Here is a 15,098-nt window from a genome sequence, read left to right as displayed (position 1 = left end):
AAAATAAACATTCAAAATCCAGATAATTTCACTTGAAAAAAGCTCAATTTACAGAATATAATAATCTTCAATCAGAGTAATATGAAATTAAGTATGATTAAAGCTTCAATAAATAGATGTATTAGAAACTTAAACTGAATATTAGTCTATGACTATGACTAACATCCAATTTGTTACCACATCACTATCTCTCTAAATTGACTAGCTGTCACTTTTGCGTTATGGGCTATGGCTTCTTGTCTTGTCTTCACAAATAAGCAGAATTCCTAGGCCACCCTTTTTCTTCTATTGAATAGCTTTACTAATAAAATGACTTCGAAAAGTGAAAAAGATCGAGCCAAACAAATCCAGGATCGATGTCAGAACATTCTATTGCAAATGCTAAAAGATGAGGATAACAAATATTGTGTTGATTGCGACGCGAAGGGTGAGCAAATCTCTTTTTTTTATTTCATTTTTATACGTTAAACTCTCAGGGTTTCAAGTGGTTCTACGAGATTAAGACACAGTTTCTTTGTATGCAAAGAGGTCATATTAAAACCTATTTAGATTATAGCACATTTATTACGTTATGCTTATAAGGTCCATGAACTTTTAGGTATTCCAGCAGCATTTAGTCATCATTTTGAATGAGAATTATTGTTTCGTATATGAGTCTTAATTTATGAATAAATGTGCTATCTCTTGGCCTTGTAAGATGATGTAGAAAAGCAAATTTCATTCATTGATTTGTGGCAATAATTAAACTTATTAATGACTGCAATAATTAAAGGTTAATTAGATATTTATACTAGTTAAATAGTGGTAACCCAGATTCGAAATAACATCATATTTAATTAAATAATTATTGCTTAGCTAAATTGATTGAAAAAACTGAACAGATACCTACCTACTCAAGTTACTAAATATTTGAATAGTAGTTAAGTCATTGACTTTTTTTCTCAATTTACCTTGATGAACTGTTATTTGATAATAAGCTATTTTATTTAAAAATTATATTCAACCCAATCAGTATTTTTTTATAAATAGAATAATTATTCAATAAAATTGGAACAGATCTGAATAAATTGTGATTAAATGTTTGTGAAAAAATTGATTTGCATAAAAAATAGATACACAAAAATCTTGAACTCATGTAATACATTATTATAATCAATCATTATGTATCAGACAGTATATTTCACTAATTTTCAATAATTATAATAAGTCGTTTGTATACATTCACAAATTTGTAGATAAGAAGTGTGATGTCAGCAATATTGAATTACTTTGGGTTATTATGTTTCCATTATCTATAATATTGTAAAGATAAAAGAGCATATAATACTTTGACTGAAAATGTGAATATAGCTGTGTACATACACTATGTAACTTTTTTGTATTCAAATTTTCTCAATTGTTTGTAATTACTGAAAGCAGTATATAAATGAATGCTTTTAACCATAGAAAAGGGAAAGAGTTATTTATAAATGGTTTTCCTCAGGGATAAGGGTAGTATTTATTTTTTAAGAAAATTTATATATAAGAAAAGAGATAAGAGAAACTGTTAACTTATAATTTTTTGAGTAAATATTAATTTAAATTTGTTTCAATGCCGTTTTCTTCTTGATAAACAGTTCACTGGCAGTTTCCTTTATGTTACTACAGACTTAATTTCATACTGATCAGATTAGCTGATTTTATATAAAAGAGAGAATAATACATTCTTACAAACTGTCACATTTATAACATTAGTAGTTGCTAATAACATTAAAATTTTATAGGACCACGATGGGCGTCATGGAACCTTGGCATATTCCTGTGCATCAGATGTGCGGGCATCCATCGGAACCTCGGTGTTCACATCTCCAAAGTGAAGAGCGTCAATCTGGACTCGTGGACACCTGAACAAGTTGTGAGTATGAAAGAATTATAGTTCGATGAATTATGTTGCTCGTTTTGTAAGAAACTTAGTTGAGTGAATTGATAAAAATAGATTTTTTAGTAAGTAATTTCTTTTTTTGACTGTCAAAAATAGTTACATTTGTACAAATCATGAAGTTTGTGCATTGTGCTTAAGGTGTTGACTGTAATATACCATAAATATAAACAATAGTCAATGTAAATGAATAAATGAAAATGAAAAAATCATATGTACTGTTACTGGTACTGTTCCTACATTAAACATAGCATTTAACCAACTTCAAAAACAAGGAGGAGGTTCGGCCTGTATTTTTTTATATTAAAATTAAATTGCAATAACTTTTGTTCAGTAAATAGCATAAAATATCTAAATTTTATACTAAAGAATACGAAAGAAATGCGTGACAAAAGCCACCATAGCCTACTTAACATGTAAATTCGCCACGGCACGCGTAATCGACTGATTCATGATCGTAATCAATTACGATTAGTAATTCATTGACTCGGAGACCTGTAGAGTAATTCACGAATGAAATTCCGATCCGAAAGTTGTAATTCTACAAGCAATTATAATAACAATTCCATTGCAAAAACTATAGGTAATCTTTTTGCAAATTTTAATATGTATCGGAAACTTTTTTGCCTTGGAAGGTACTTTTTAAATCACAAGTGTACCATTGACGCCAGACTAAACTCTATGCTGCATACAAAATTTGAATCAAATCTGTCTGTTTAAAGTTAGTCAAATTCGAGTCTAAAGGAGTTGATTACATACTAACATTCAGATGAAGCTAATATACGCGTGTTGATATTTAATAGCACCACAGATAGTAATTAATTGTGAAATTCAGACTTATTAAAGTGAAATCTGCTTTCATGCTCTATTAGAAGAAACATACAATTTTAGTTCAGAATTTCGAATTTACAATATTTACAGAATGACCAAGATAGAATATTAAATGTTCCACGCGACATTAGTCACGCTCGATTAAAAGTTCGATTTTTGACTTAGTCACACCTCCGTGTGGCTTTTGTAAGGTATCCAAGATAGTGTAACTTATTATTTTATCGTCCCTACTTTGTAAGTTATGATTTCATACCTCATACTTTGTTTTTAAAGAATATTAACACAATAACATGAGTGTGAAACATCTTATGAAAAACTAAGCAATGCTTCCAATTTCTTTCATAATGTTAGTTTTTACACGCTTTATATTAGCTTCACCTGTATGTTTGTAAGTTTGTAACCGACTTCTTTGGGCGGGATTTTGACCCACTTTAAACGGCCAGATTTCGTTCAAACTTTGTAGATTTATTTAGGACCGATGTCAATACACTAATTTGATAAAATAAATAATAGTTAAAAAAAAAATAAAAAACACGCGTTTTATAGAAAACCTAACTAAAAGCGTGTTTTTTAGTTTTTTTAAACTATTATAATTATTATTTTTTTGTGATCTAGAGAAAGCTTCACACGCTTGGAAAATAAACCTATCTCTGCACCAAATTTCATTAAAATCCGATCAGTTTTGACGTGATTGGAAAAAATAATAGCCATCCAAACTTACAACCAAGTATTAAAATATATTTATTCATATGATATGATTGTATTTATAAGAATGTTTCACGTCTATATAATTCTTCCATATTAATTTCTACTAGCTTCTGGAAAAGATAAATTTTCTCGGTACTTGTCCCCTATTTTATACCCTTGGTGGTAGAATTAATTAAAATCCTTTCGGAGCGTTTGCCTATGTCCTAACATCTACCTGCTTGCCAAATTTCAGCCCGATCCGCTGGAGGTTTGGGCAGTGCGTTGATAGATCATTATGTCAGTCAGTCAACTTAATATTTTCTATTTATTTTTGTCCAAATACAATGAAACATTGAAACTTCAGGTATCGCTACAACAAATGGGCAATTCCCGCGCCCGCGCGGTGTATGAGGCAAATCTTCCAGACTCGTTCCGTCGGCCGCAGAACGACAACACGCTAGAGGCGTTCATACGAGCCAAATATGAGCAGAAGAAGTACATCGCCAAGGAGTGGGTGCCACCGCCACTACCGAAAGTCAATTGGTGAGTTTTCTTATATATACGAAAATTGTTTTAATTTTTGAACAGGTGGTCTACCATTTTTAAAAAACCATCACAGTAGGAAGACTATTTTAATTGTTGAAAAAGGGGCATATTACGATCTTTTGAAAACATCATAGTTCAGGAACGTTTTATTTCAGTATTACATCAAAATTACTTGGCTTTATTTCTGCTTTATAATATGCTCTGGGGGGTAATGTGCGAAGGTGATGGCGGGAGACGATCTATATAGCACTGTAATTTGTAATACTACGCTTTAAGATATCATAGTTTGGGCGTAGATGTAAAAAGTATGAGTTATTTATACACCAAATAAAGTGTCATCTCTTTCGCCCAAAGTGCAATAAGTTTGCTTCATAGCACGGAGTTCAGTATCTAAGCATAACTGTTAAAGTTGGTTAATAATTTCTATATAACCCAACGATAGTTGTATTTTAAATCTGAATCAGTTGCTTGTATGAATTGTTTTGCTTGAAAATTAAAAAAATCATCGAAATTAAACATATTTTTACGAGGTGGCGTGTAAAATTCGTGTTTGATGTTTCCCCGTGAAATATTAAAACTATCGGTTTTTTAGTTGCCTATACAAAAAAATATACTTTTAAAACGTAATAAACGATTTTTCATAATGTCGGAAAATAGTGAGTGATAAAATATGTGTTACGATAAACAAACCCTGGACCTATTACCATCACAGAAGTTGGTAAGACGTCCCACGGGATCGGAATTTGAAGTGGCTTCTGTGTGTATATTACAGTGTAAAACGTCGCCGCGTATCTGGCCGTCAGCTAGACTTGCTATGGGAATATTTAGACTCCCATAGAGACTTAGCTTGCGCCATGAATAGGTCCCTTCAAGCGAAGGAATACGCGACGCGAAAGTGGAAAGAAGTCGCAGACCTGTTGAACGAACAAGGCGACGGAGCTCTGAAAGATTGGAGGGAGTGGTCTAAAGTAAGTCAGATTTCATTACATAGTTGGTTATTTTATTCGTTTTTAAATGGAAATGTTGCTAGTTGGATTCTTTAATGAGAAAAACACAATTGAAATGAATGTTATAATATTTCTTTCACTATAAAAGCTTATAAAATGAAACATGTTTGGCAGTTAACATTAAAAACAGTTTTATTTTTAGTACTGGGTGGACTACAAGGCGAAATTAAAAAAGAGGGTATCCGTAGTACGCTCGTCACAAACACGTACTGGAGACGACATAGGGGACGACACATCTTTGAGCGAAAGGGATTTAAAATTTCTCCAACTAATGGCAGAAGATCACACGCAAGGGCCAACAGACGTCCCAGTGGAATCATACCCAGAAGTGAGTACACTAATCACTAATTATTTTTGAAGTGAATCTTCTTTAGGCGCGTTGAGAGTAAAATTTCAAGGTCGCGTCATTTCAATACCGTCACGTCATGGAGTAAGGTGACAATTTTTCTATTTTCGAAAGAAATTTCACTTCTGACACGTGTGCTCGGCACACACTCTTTATTATACTTACTACTAGCGGTCCGCCCCGGCTTCGCCCGTGGTACATATTTACGTTTTCTCTACATAAGAACCATCCTCGTACTTCACTACATAGTATAAAACAAAGTCGCTTTCCCTGTCCTTATGTCCCTTTGTACGCTTATCTTTGAAACTACGCAACGGATTTTGATGCGGTTTTTTTTAATAGATAGAGTGATTCAAGAGGAAGGTTTATATGTATAATAACATCCATTAAATAGTGGAGAAGTACTGTTATTTTTGAGGTTTCTAATGTGATGTTGTAAAAAATTACATTTTTTCCGCTTACATTGCAAACGCAGGCTGAACCCTACGAGTTTTATCAAAATAATGTACTAAGTATTGTACACTTTGAAAAGGTCTACAGAAAAGTCCGCGATGGTATATGTCTATCTCTTATGGATAACCCACAATAACTTTTTTTTGTCATTTACTTTTTACGACAAATAATGGTTAATTTTCGAAGCGATTTTAACGAATACAGCATTAATCCTTAACCAATTAAATACCTTGAATACATTGTTCATTTAATATAGATCTATATGGCCCTAAACCGTATGATTTAAGTGAATATTTTCGAAGATATTACAGATTTAAAAATTGCGGGACGTAGCGTTTGCGGCGGTACCGGCTGACCACCATTGCACCCGTGCGCAGCCGGGGCGGGTCGCTAGTCAAGGAATATAATAAAAAAAGAATTATCGAAATCGGTTCAGCCGTTCTCGAGTTATGCGCTTACCAACACATTTTGCGATTCATTTTTATATACTATAAGAAGATTCTTAATAAATTTATTTGTTCACAGCCTTCGGACAGTACAACAACGATCAGTATGCAAGATTCATCTTCGGTATCGATTCATATACACCCTAGACAGCAAGGGAATACCCCTACATTGACTCTATTACCTTTACGTACTCCGGTATATGAGACAGTACAAACGATCGAACCGGACCCGTATCTTTTAGCAGCACTACAATCAGTTCCTAAACTGGAACCTAGGCCAACTTCGCCCGAACCTTCGGAACCTTCGCCGGAACCTACACCTTCACCAAAACGGTATAGGGAAATGACAAGAGCATCTGCCAGAAGGGCTTTGGAACCTTCGGAACCTTCGCCGGAACCTTCGCCGGAACCTACACCTTCACCAAAACGGTATAGGGAAATGACAAGGGTATCGGCCAGAAGGGCTCTGGTACAATCGGCTAGAATTAGAGCAAGCGCGGCGTTGAGAAGCAGTAGGGCGTTGGAAGTTATTGGTAGGAGTATTGGGGATGTGAGTCGGCAGATGCGATATATTAGAAGCTCGCTTGGACGGATAGAAAGGTAATATTTTGTGTAATTTATTACTCTCATAGTAAAGAGTAATTTTTGAAGTGAAACTTCTTTATCGGGGTTGGACAAAAATTTAGTGTAACATTTTTGCGTTACGCCGTACGCGTGACATTTTTGCGTTACGCCGTACGCGTGACATTTTTGTGTTACGCTATACTCGATTTTTAAGGTCATAAAGAAGTTTCACTTCTTACGTGTGTACTCTAGTACACGCATACATTTTTTTTCAAGATTAATTGTGAAATTTGTGTTTATTGGTCTCTCTTTCACATCGCAATAGAGCTAATAAATGATATGATTTTTTTGTCTAGAGATAGGTTAAGTTAAGCTGAAACGTTTAATACTGATTTGAATTTTCTTCGACTTCGCTACTTCTGCGAAGCCGGGGGCGAAAAGTTTATTTTATATATTTAAAGCTAAAAAACTTTTTTTGTAAATAAATTCTTTCAAAAAAATACTAACATAAACATAAAAAATGCTCAAAATTATCTTATTTTATTTACAGTTACATGGCTATGCAACATGGCGGTCCCAGACCTGATTAATTCAAAGCAAGATGGTTGGTGTGTGACCAGAGGCGGCTCGTGACAAAATTTTATGGGTGTTCACTTGAAATTAAATACTGAAAATACATGGTGTAAATCAGTACAATTTATTAAAAAAAATATATATTATATAGATTCCGGGATTCAGGGATTCCGAAGACTCATCATGCCCCCATAAAGCAATTTGAAATGCACCACAAAATACGACACAATCTATTAACCTTCGTAAAATATGTCTGTTTTCATCGACACGGTCATTGAACTCGCGTATTGACTTTCGGTACCTACGCGGAATCTAGTGCTTTACGAATGTCTTGTCGTCCGATAGACGCCAATTGCAGTTCATTCAACAAATGGTACCGAGATTGTGAATGTTTTTTCATCTTGATTGAAAGATGAGCTAAGTCGTCAACGCCCGTTTCAGTCCAAGCACTCTCACCTCCGCCGGCCGCGCCCGCTTTAAATAAAAGACACGGAAAACAAAATAGTTTGTTGCTTTCATCACAAACACACAACCACGGTGTTTTCACATATTGTTCAGATTTAAACACACGCGTATATGTTTTCGTTTTTGTCGTACTTACATTTTTGCGTAAGATCAAGTTCAGGCCGTGGCGGTCCCTTATTAGCTTTACATTCAAGCCGAATTTGTAACGTTTTAACACACTTTTTAATGAACGCCACATTATAATTATTGTTCATTTTAACACTCACAAGTAATACTGATAACTACAGGCTATTTCAACACGTATTTTATAATTTTAATTAGAAAATTGCATGAATCGCGCGCGTGCATTGAAGTTGACTCGAGTGTTTTGTTTATATTATAGAAGTGGTAACTGGCAACCTCGCGCGCAATCGCTGTCCTGCCGGGCGGTAAAAACGAACCGGCAACGTTTGCGGGTGCGGCGCTCCGAATTTTGCTACTTTTCCATAGAAAATCTTTTGTTTCACGCGCAGGGCTCTGGCAAAACCCTCTCTTTCACTCCTATTGGATTTCGTATTAGGAAATGTACTAAATCTTTTTTCATTGGAGCGCAATCGTGAGCGCACCGCTTCGCGCGTTGCATAATACAGTAGGTATTTACAGGTGTATGGGATGATGGAATGATGGATATATTCATTGGTATTAACAGTAGTTTTAAAGATGACGATTGATTTTAAATAGTAGATAATAATTAATGTTAATAATTAAATTAAGGAGTATGATTTTATTATAATTATTTATGGGAGTTCACTGCACCAGCGCTCCTTAGGGCGAGCCGCCTCTGTGTGTGACATCTCACTCACTCAAGCAAAACTAAGCTATATTAGAGTGCCTGGGTTCACTTCCTTTTCATTTAATTTTGGCATAGGGCTATTTGCTTTATTACAAATATTGTGCAATATAACACAAGAATTTGCCATCACGCCATAATATTATGTTTTTTATTGTGTACAATGTTTTTTAATACTTTTAAAAGTATCGGTATCTTCATTGCAATCAGTTGCTTGGAAGAATTTTTTTTAATATGCTATTAAGAAGAAAAAAAAAGCTATTTAAATCTCAATAATATTTCTAATACACGCAATATATTGTTAGTATGGTGACCCTTTGGTGTGTTGGGTGGTGGATTTTAGTATTCTGCCATTATGTTACTTATTAAAGGAAACAGTCCTTCTTAAAGCATTTAATTTTAGTTATCATTATGGTTCTTCTTTCCTTTCCAGATAGAAAGGAAACAATATAATAATAATAAGTCACAAATTAATTGATAAATAGTTGAATAGGAATGCTAATGTAAATAATGATATTAGTTTTATAGTTAATAGTTGTGATAAGTTGTTTATAGATAAGCAAAACATTTTCAGTGTTTTTAAGCTATTGCATAGCTTTTATCTCAGACTTGAGCGCGGCGACCGGATGTAAAAATTCCGTAACGAAAAATCCTTAACACCCCCCACTCCAACCGGCACAGCGATGCGATGCTATGCAATAGCTTTACCGCGGCAGTCCTCGAGTGCCACACGTATTTTTTTTTCGTTATTTTATTATTGATTCATATTTAAACGAATTATGACAATTTGAGTTATTAGTTTTATTTTGTTTCGAAAATCTAAACATTTTTAGTATTTTCATAGTTATTCCATATAAAAGGATTTAAGTTATGTTTTATTTTGTGTCAATGTTTGTTTTCATTATTTTCTCTACTACTTTTTAATTGTACTGACTAGTATTAATACATAGAATTAAAAAATATTGTAAAATTACGTGTAAATAAATGATTTGAGATTATAATGATGTGTTTTATTTTATCAATAATAAGTATTATTCTTGTTGTATATAATATGTTTTGTTTCTCACAAATAAAGCCTCACTCACGTACCTGCCTCAGGGGCAATATTGGAACATTCTCGGATGCACGGCGGTCGGGGCAATTTCAGATGTTCTCTAAATTGCCCCTGTCTATACACATCACAATTAAGGAGCCATTTTAGGGTCCAATTCCAATATTGCCCCTGCTGCAGGTAGGTGAGTAAACGGTTTTAGGAATAATTGCAGAGACGTAATTTCATTCATTTCATAATTTTGCAGAATGATAAACTATTTGTTTAATTGATTACAATACTCTACATATGTGACACCCTGTATAAATATGATATAAACTCTATTTTGATTCTATTCCGTCTTGATAAGCCAAAAAGAAATGTGTTTAGAATAGGATATACATTTTCTAGGCAACTTGCTGGTTGCGTCAACAAACCTTCTTAATTTAACATTATTATAGTAATCTTACTTTAAAGAAAAGGTGCATGGTCATAGAACTGCTTTCGTCTTTAGCCTGTGTTATATCCCCCCGTTTCGTTAGGCACCAAGTGATTTATTTTAAAATTCGTCCCCACTGTTCATTATGCTGCCATAGAGCTTTTTTTTTCTAAATTTTCTAAATTTAAGATTCCTTGTAATGAAGTTAAAAGACATTATATGAACTAAACATAGATTAAATACACATGCAAAAAAAAAATTATGAATCATAATTTAGCAAAATAGTAAAAATGTGGTTTAATTTTGTTATAAAATATGTAAGTAATCGATTTTTAATATTTTCACAGGGATAAAGAAATAGATGAAGAAATAGAAAGGCAAAAGAGGAAAAAGAAAGCTGCAACATCAACTCTGGGACCATTGCCAGCACCTAGCAGCGACAAAAAATATAATGTAAGCAGTGTACATACTTATTTTCCTTTTATAATTTATCTATGTTTAAAGACTCATGTCCACATGCTAAGCAAGTAACAATGAAACCAAAGTAACTATCTCACTACTAGAACGAATTAGAGTGAAATGGAAGTAATGAATTTCAAACTAATCTTATTTTATGTTTTAACACAACATTTATTCAAACATATCCTCTCAAAAATATTGTAATTTGTAATGTCTATAATTCAATAAAGTTAATCCTGCCCTTTCAGAAATCGGACGTCATTCCCAGCATACCTAAACCAAAATCGTCTGTCAGTCCGAAACTAGGCCGCAGCACACCAACCATACAAGCAGAGGCAAGCAAACCCTCAAACGGTTCAGCAGATCTCCTCGGCCTCGACACAAGCAAACCAGAACAGAAACAAACAAACAACGACGATATCTTCTCAAGTTTCTTTTCAGCGCCTCAAGAGAAACCGCCGCAAGCGAGCCAAGAAACGAAACCCGATTTAAAAACGGAGGAAGAAAATTTCTTTAAACAACCCGCGCCCACGGAGAAAGAAAAGAGCAAATTGACCAAGGACAGCATATTAGCGTTATATAGTCAAACACCGTTAGTTAACCAGTTCAATCCGGTGCAACCTGTGCAACAATATCCCTTCGGGTATCAAGCGCCCGTGTATAATAATATGCAAATGCCGAACGGTATGCAGGGGAACCAAATGAATCAATTCCAACCGCTAAGCGGGCAATACGCGCAGTATCCACAACAAATTTCTCAACAAATGGGTCAGCAAATACCACAACAAATTCCCCAACAAATGGGTCAACAAATACCCCAGCAAATGGGTCAACAAATACCACAACAAATTCCCCAGCAAATGGGACAGCAAATAGGACAACAGATACCGCAACAAATACCACAACAAATAGGACAACAGATACCGCAACAAATACCGCAAATGCAACAAGTGTTTCCACCAAACCCGCCTCTAAATCAGTTCTTCAATCAACCGCAACAGTTATCTCAACAATTCGGCAATCTTAATCTAGGACAAGGTTTTCCAAACGCGTTCCCGCCCAACAGCAATATAGCTAGCAATTCCACTTGGCAATAGACAAGATTGTGGCAGTGTTTATTATTTGTGGTGTGATGTTGTCTATGGCGTCATGTCTGTACCGTTGACAATAATTTCACCTTACAATAGCTATAGAGATCTAGGTTCGCTGTCTGGCAAATAACTTAATTTCGTGTTTATTTTACAAGTTTGCACTAACTTTTATTTGCTATATAAATGAGGGTAGTTTGCGAATTTTGTTCGCGGACTGTTAATTAGTTGCGATTTTCATGTAATCTAATGTGTCTTTGAATACATACTGGATATTACATATTGTATTTTCAATTTTGAGTGCTAATAAATTATCTGTGAACAGAGAGAATAAACAACTACTTACTTGAAAATGTTTTATGCAGAAAATTTCTACCACACTTAATTATGTGATTATTATATAAATTATTGATATTTATCACATGCTTTACAAAATGTAAACTCTGAAATGAAATAATCTTTCATAGTCAGGCAGTGCATCAAAATCTATTAAAAATTGCCTCTTGTCACATACATATTATTTTACAGTGAAATGAGGATAAAATATATATTATTTTATTGGTATGCCAATTAGGTTTTCATTATTTGTTATTTTTGAAGTGAAACTTCTTTAGGCGCGTTGAGAGTAAAATTTCAAGGTCGCGTCATGGAGTAAGGCGACGATTTCGGTGTCTTTGAATATCAAATAAGTTTCGCTGTATTTTTTCTTTATGCTGTATTATTTTGTTAGGAAAGCATTAATTTAATGTCCGAATAGATTAATTACATGCTGATTACGTACATTACGCTAAAGAAATTTCTTTATACGTTTTTTTGTTCTATAATAAAATTATTAATGTAAGTTTGTAATGAATTTCATTAGTCAAAGTTGGAATATCTAAAAAACATCACTATGATCATTTATTTTTTTTCTTTTATGTGCATGTATTTCAAAGTATTATATTTAATTAAATATGTGCTCCAATGCTTCTCGATACTTAAAAAAATCTATATAGAATTTTAATATTTGGCGTTAAATAAGTCAGAAAGTGGTGTGTGACTGAAATTTCACAGCATTATAAGTATAGACTATAGAGGAATGATTGTAGTACACTAAATAATGAGATCGTTATCTTTATACTGGCAAAGTCTTCACTCTTTGCCATATTTGAGAAAAAAAAAGTGGTTCTATTTTTGAATCTTCAAGTGCGTTAAAGAGAAACGAAAATACCAGAATGTCTGGTGTGAGCAAGATGCATAATGCTTATGTATCTTGTTTTAGTGTACTGAAGGCTAGTGTGATGCTTTGACTATACTTTGTAGCTATTTTGAAATTGTATTTTTAAGTAGAAAATTTATTTTTTTAAAGCACATTTATTTAAAAATCATTATTTACACATTCTTATTTCCGCGTGGTGTTTACATATGTTTTGTATAGTTGTAATAGTGATTTGTCAAGCACTGATTTATTATTATTTTCTTATTGTGGTGCAAATAACATACTTAAAATTATGTAATGAGTAAATTATATAGCTTACGTGAATGCATTTTTAATTTTAATGTCAATATTGTTGCTAATAAGTCGTTATTATTATTTATAAATTCAGTGGGATGGTTCAGTGTCTTATATAGTCCGGGATACATCGCCCATTTTTGCAAGTGATTACTATCAAGCTAATTTTTCGTGAGTAGCTTTATTTTGATGAGATGCCCAATAATTTCATGCACAAAACTCTCGATTGTGGTAGCTACCAGAGGAAACAAGGATAAAATATTTTGATTTGATGGTTCTCAAATATTTATTACTAACTGATTGTTTTTTTTTGTTCAATCTCAAGATAATTATCTAAATTATTCGAAAAAATATTTGTCCTACAAAATCTATGGTTTGATTAAAGAGTCCCCCTTTCCAATGTGTATCGATAACGAAGTCATCATAAATGATTACTAACCAGCTGATTTTTTTATTTTCACTTATTTAATACTTATATAATTCAACAGACATATTGTCCTACAAATTGCGTAATAAATATTTGAGAACCGTCAAATCAAAAATTTTTATCCTTGTTACCTCTGTAAGCTACCACAATCGAGAGTTTCGTACATGAAATTATTGGGCATCTCATCAAAATAAAGCTACTCACGAAAAATTAGCTTGATAGTAATCACTTGCAAAAATGGGCGATGTATCCCGGACTAATATCATTATACATTATTTCTTTACTATAAAATTCGATATTGCAAAACATTTTTTTCATTTATTCACAATATTACTAATACAATTGGAAACTTATTCCTCTTACGTACTTATTAATATTTTTGCATTTAATTTTATTAGAAACTATAAAATATTAACACATGTTTTAAGAAAATCCATTGCATGAAGCGATACTGTATTATTTATGATTAAAAAATCTACACACTATCTCACTTGCACCTCTGTTTCATAATATGCCTTGCCTTTCTAATTTCATTTTATTGTACATTGATTGAGTTATGAATGAAGAATGTAAAGATCTTTCACATGTTCTCAGATATACATAGTATGATTGTATTTTTTATATAATTGTATGTGCTATTTGATCCTGGACTTGATAAAATCATAATAGGAGAAGGACCTCTAGTCTGTAGACCGCATAAATGAGATCCCTATTGCTTAAATAATTTTAATTGAAATTGGCAATTGTTTACATGATGTCTAGAAAGCCTCAATGTTATCCAGTCCTTTTATGTAACAAACAAATATGTTATTCAAAATTAAATAAGTAACAAATATTTCCTGTCTTCTATTTTGTTTTTTCAAACATAAATAGATATTGATGTGTGACTGATGAATAAAGATTATTGCTATAAATTCGAAAATAACTCATTCCATTATGATTCTTTGTATAAATATTAAAATGATTGAGTAAGAAAGCAATCAGTCATATTGGCATGATTTGCATATGTGCAAACATTATTTTTCGTTTATAAATAAATATATACCTAATGTCCTCACAATTTTGTTTTTATTTAAAGATTATGAGTAAGTATTCACTATGTTATATAGATCCAGCCCCAGTTAAGAGTGCAATAATGTGCCGAAAATAGTGCAATAATGCCGTAAATAATAGATTGACATAAACTAAAACAGGATTTATCATTAAATTATCAATCAGCCTCGCAATAAAAAATAATAAAGTAGTGATTTTTCTGAGTACACATATTATTGGCCTGAGTACACATTATTGGTCAGCATGGACCTTACATAGCTCAGAAATTATAATTCTATAGGCTGCGTATTACTAGTTCTTTAAGTATGAGTCAATTAAGATTACCAACCTGTCCATCTTTAGCTCATGTGGATTTTAAAATTCGCACAAATCCGTAGCAGACAGTGGAAAAACGACGATTTGTTTCAAATGCGGTCATCTCCGGTCACAGTCTCCGGTCTTGACT

The 15,098-nt window shown here is 33.1% G+C and overlaps 1 protein-coding gene across 2 annotated transcripts; it reads left to right on the top strand.

Annotated features, from left to right (window-relative positions):
* The first annotated feature begins 217 nt into the window (after positions 1 to 217).
* On the top strand, positions 218 to 14,660 carry LOC149897682 (stromal membrane-associated protein 2). 2 transcript variants are annotated; one of them, XM_090116106.1, is made up of 7 exons: positions 218 to 427; positions 1,764 to 1,894; positions 3,801 to 3,979; positions 4,755 to 4,950; positions 5,132 to 5,317; positions 6,314 to 6,834; positions 7,349 to 7,415. In XM_090116106.1, exons 1-7 carry the CDS (start codon positions 310 to 312, stop codon positions 7,386 to 7,388), a joined length of 1,371 nt encoding a protein of 456 aa, XP_089972232.1. In that variant the 5' UTR covers positions 218 to 309; the 3' UTR covers positions 7,389 to 7,415. The 2 variants fall into 2 exon arrangements, with proteins under 2 accessions (XP_089972232.1, XP_089972231.1); XM_090116105.1 differs by lacking the exons at positions 4,755 to 4,950; positions 5,132 to 5,317; positions 6,314 to 6,834; positions 7,349 to 7,415 and adding exons at positions 10,482 to 10,587; positions 10,842 to 14,660.
* The last annotated feature ends 438 nt before the right edge of the window (positions 14,661 to 15,098 follow it).

Source organism: Colias eurytheme, chromosome 25 (assembly GCF_061535395.1).
Source record: "Colias eurytheme isolate Ceu_HAF_F1 chromosome 25, ilColEury1 Martin Lab GWU primary, whole genome shotgun sequence".
NCBI classification, from domain to species: Eukaryota; Metazoa; Arthropoda; class Insecta; order Lepidoptera; family Pieridae; genus Colias; species Colias eurytheme.
The sequence above is the reverse complement of the archived record's forward strand: the minus strand, read 5'-3'. Positions and strand labels throughout refer to the sequence as shown.

Coding starts and splice junctions, on each gene's coding strand:
- LOC149897682 (XM_090116105.1), top strand. CDS start 310: ATGACTTCGAAAAGTGAAAAAGATCGAGCCAAACAAATCCAGGATCGA. Junction 428..1,763: donor TGTTGATTGCGACGCGAAGG/GTGAGCAAATCT, acceptor AAAATTTTATAG/GACCACGATGGGCGTCATGG. Junction 3,980..10,481: donor CCACTACCGAAAGTCAATTG/GTGAGTTTTCTT, acceptor ATATTTTCACAG/GGATAAAGAAATAGATGAAG.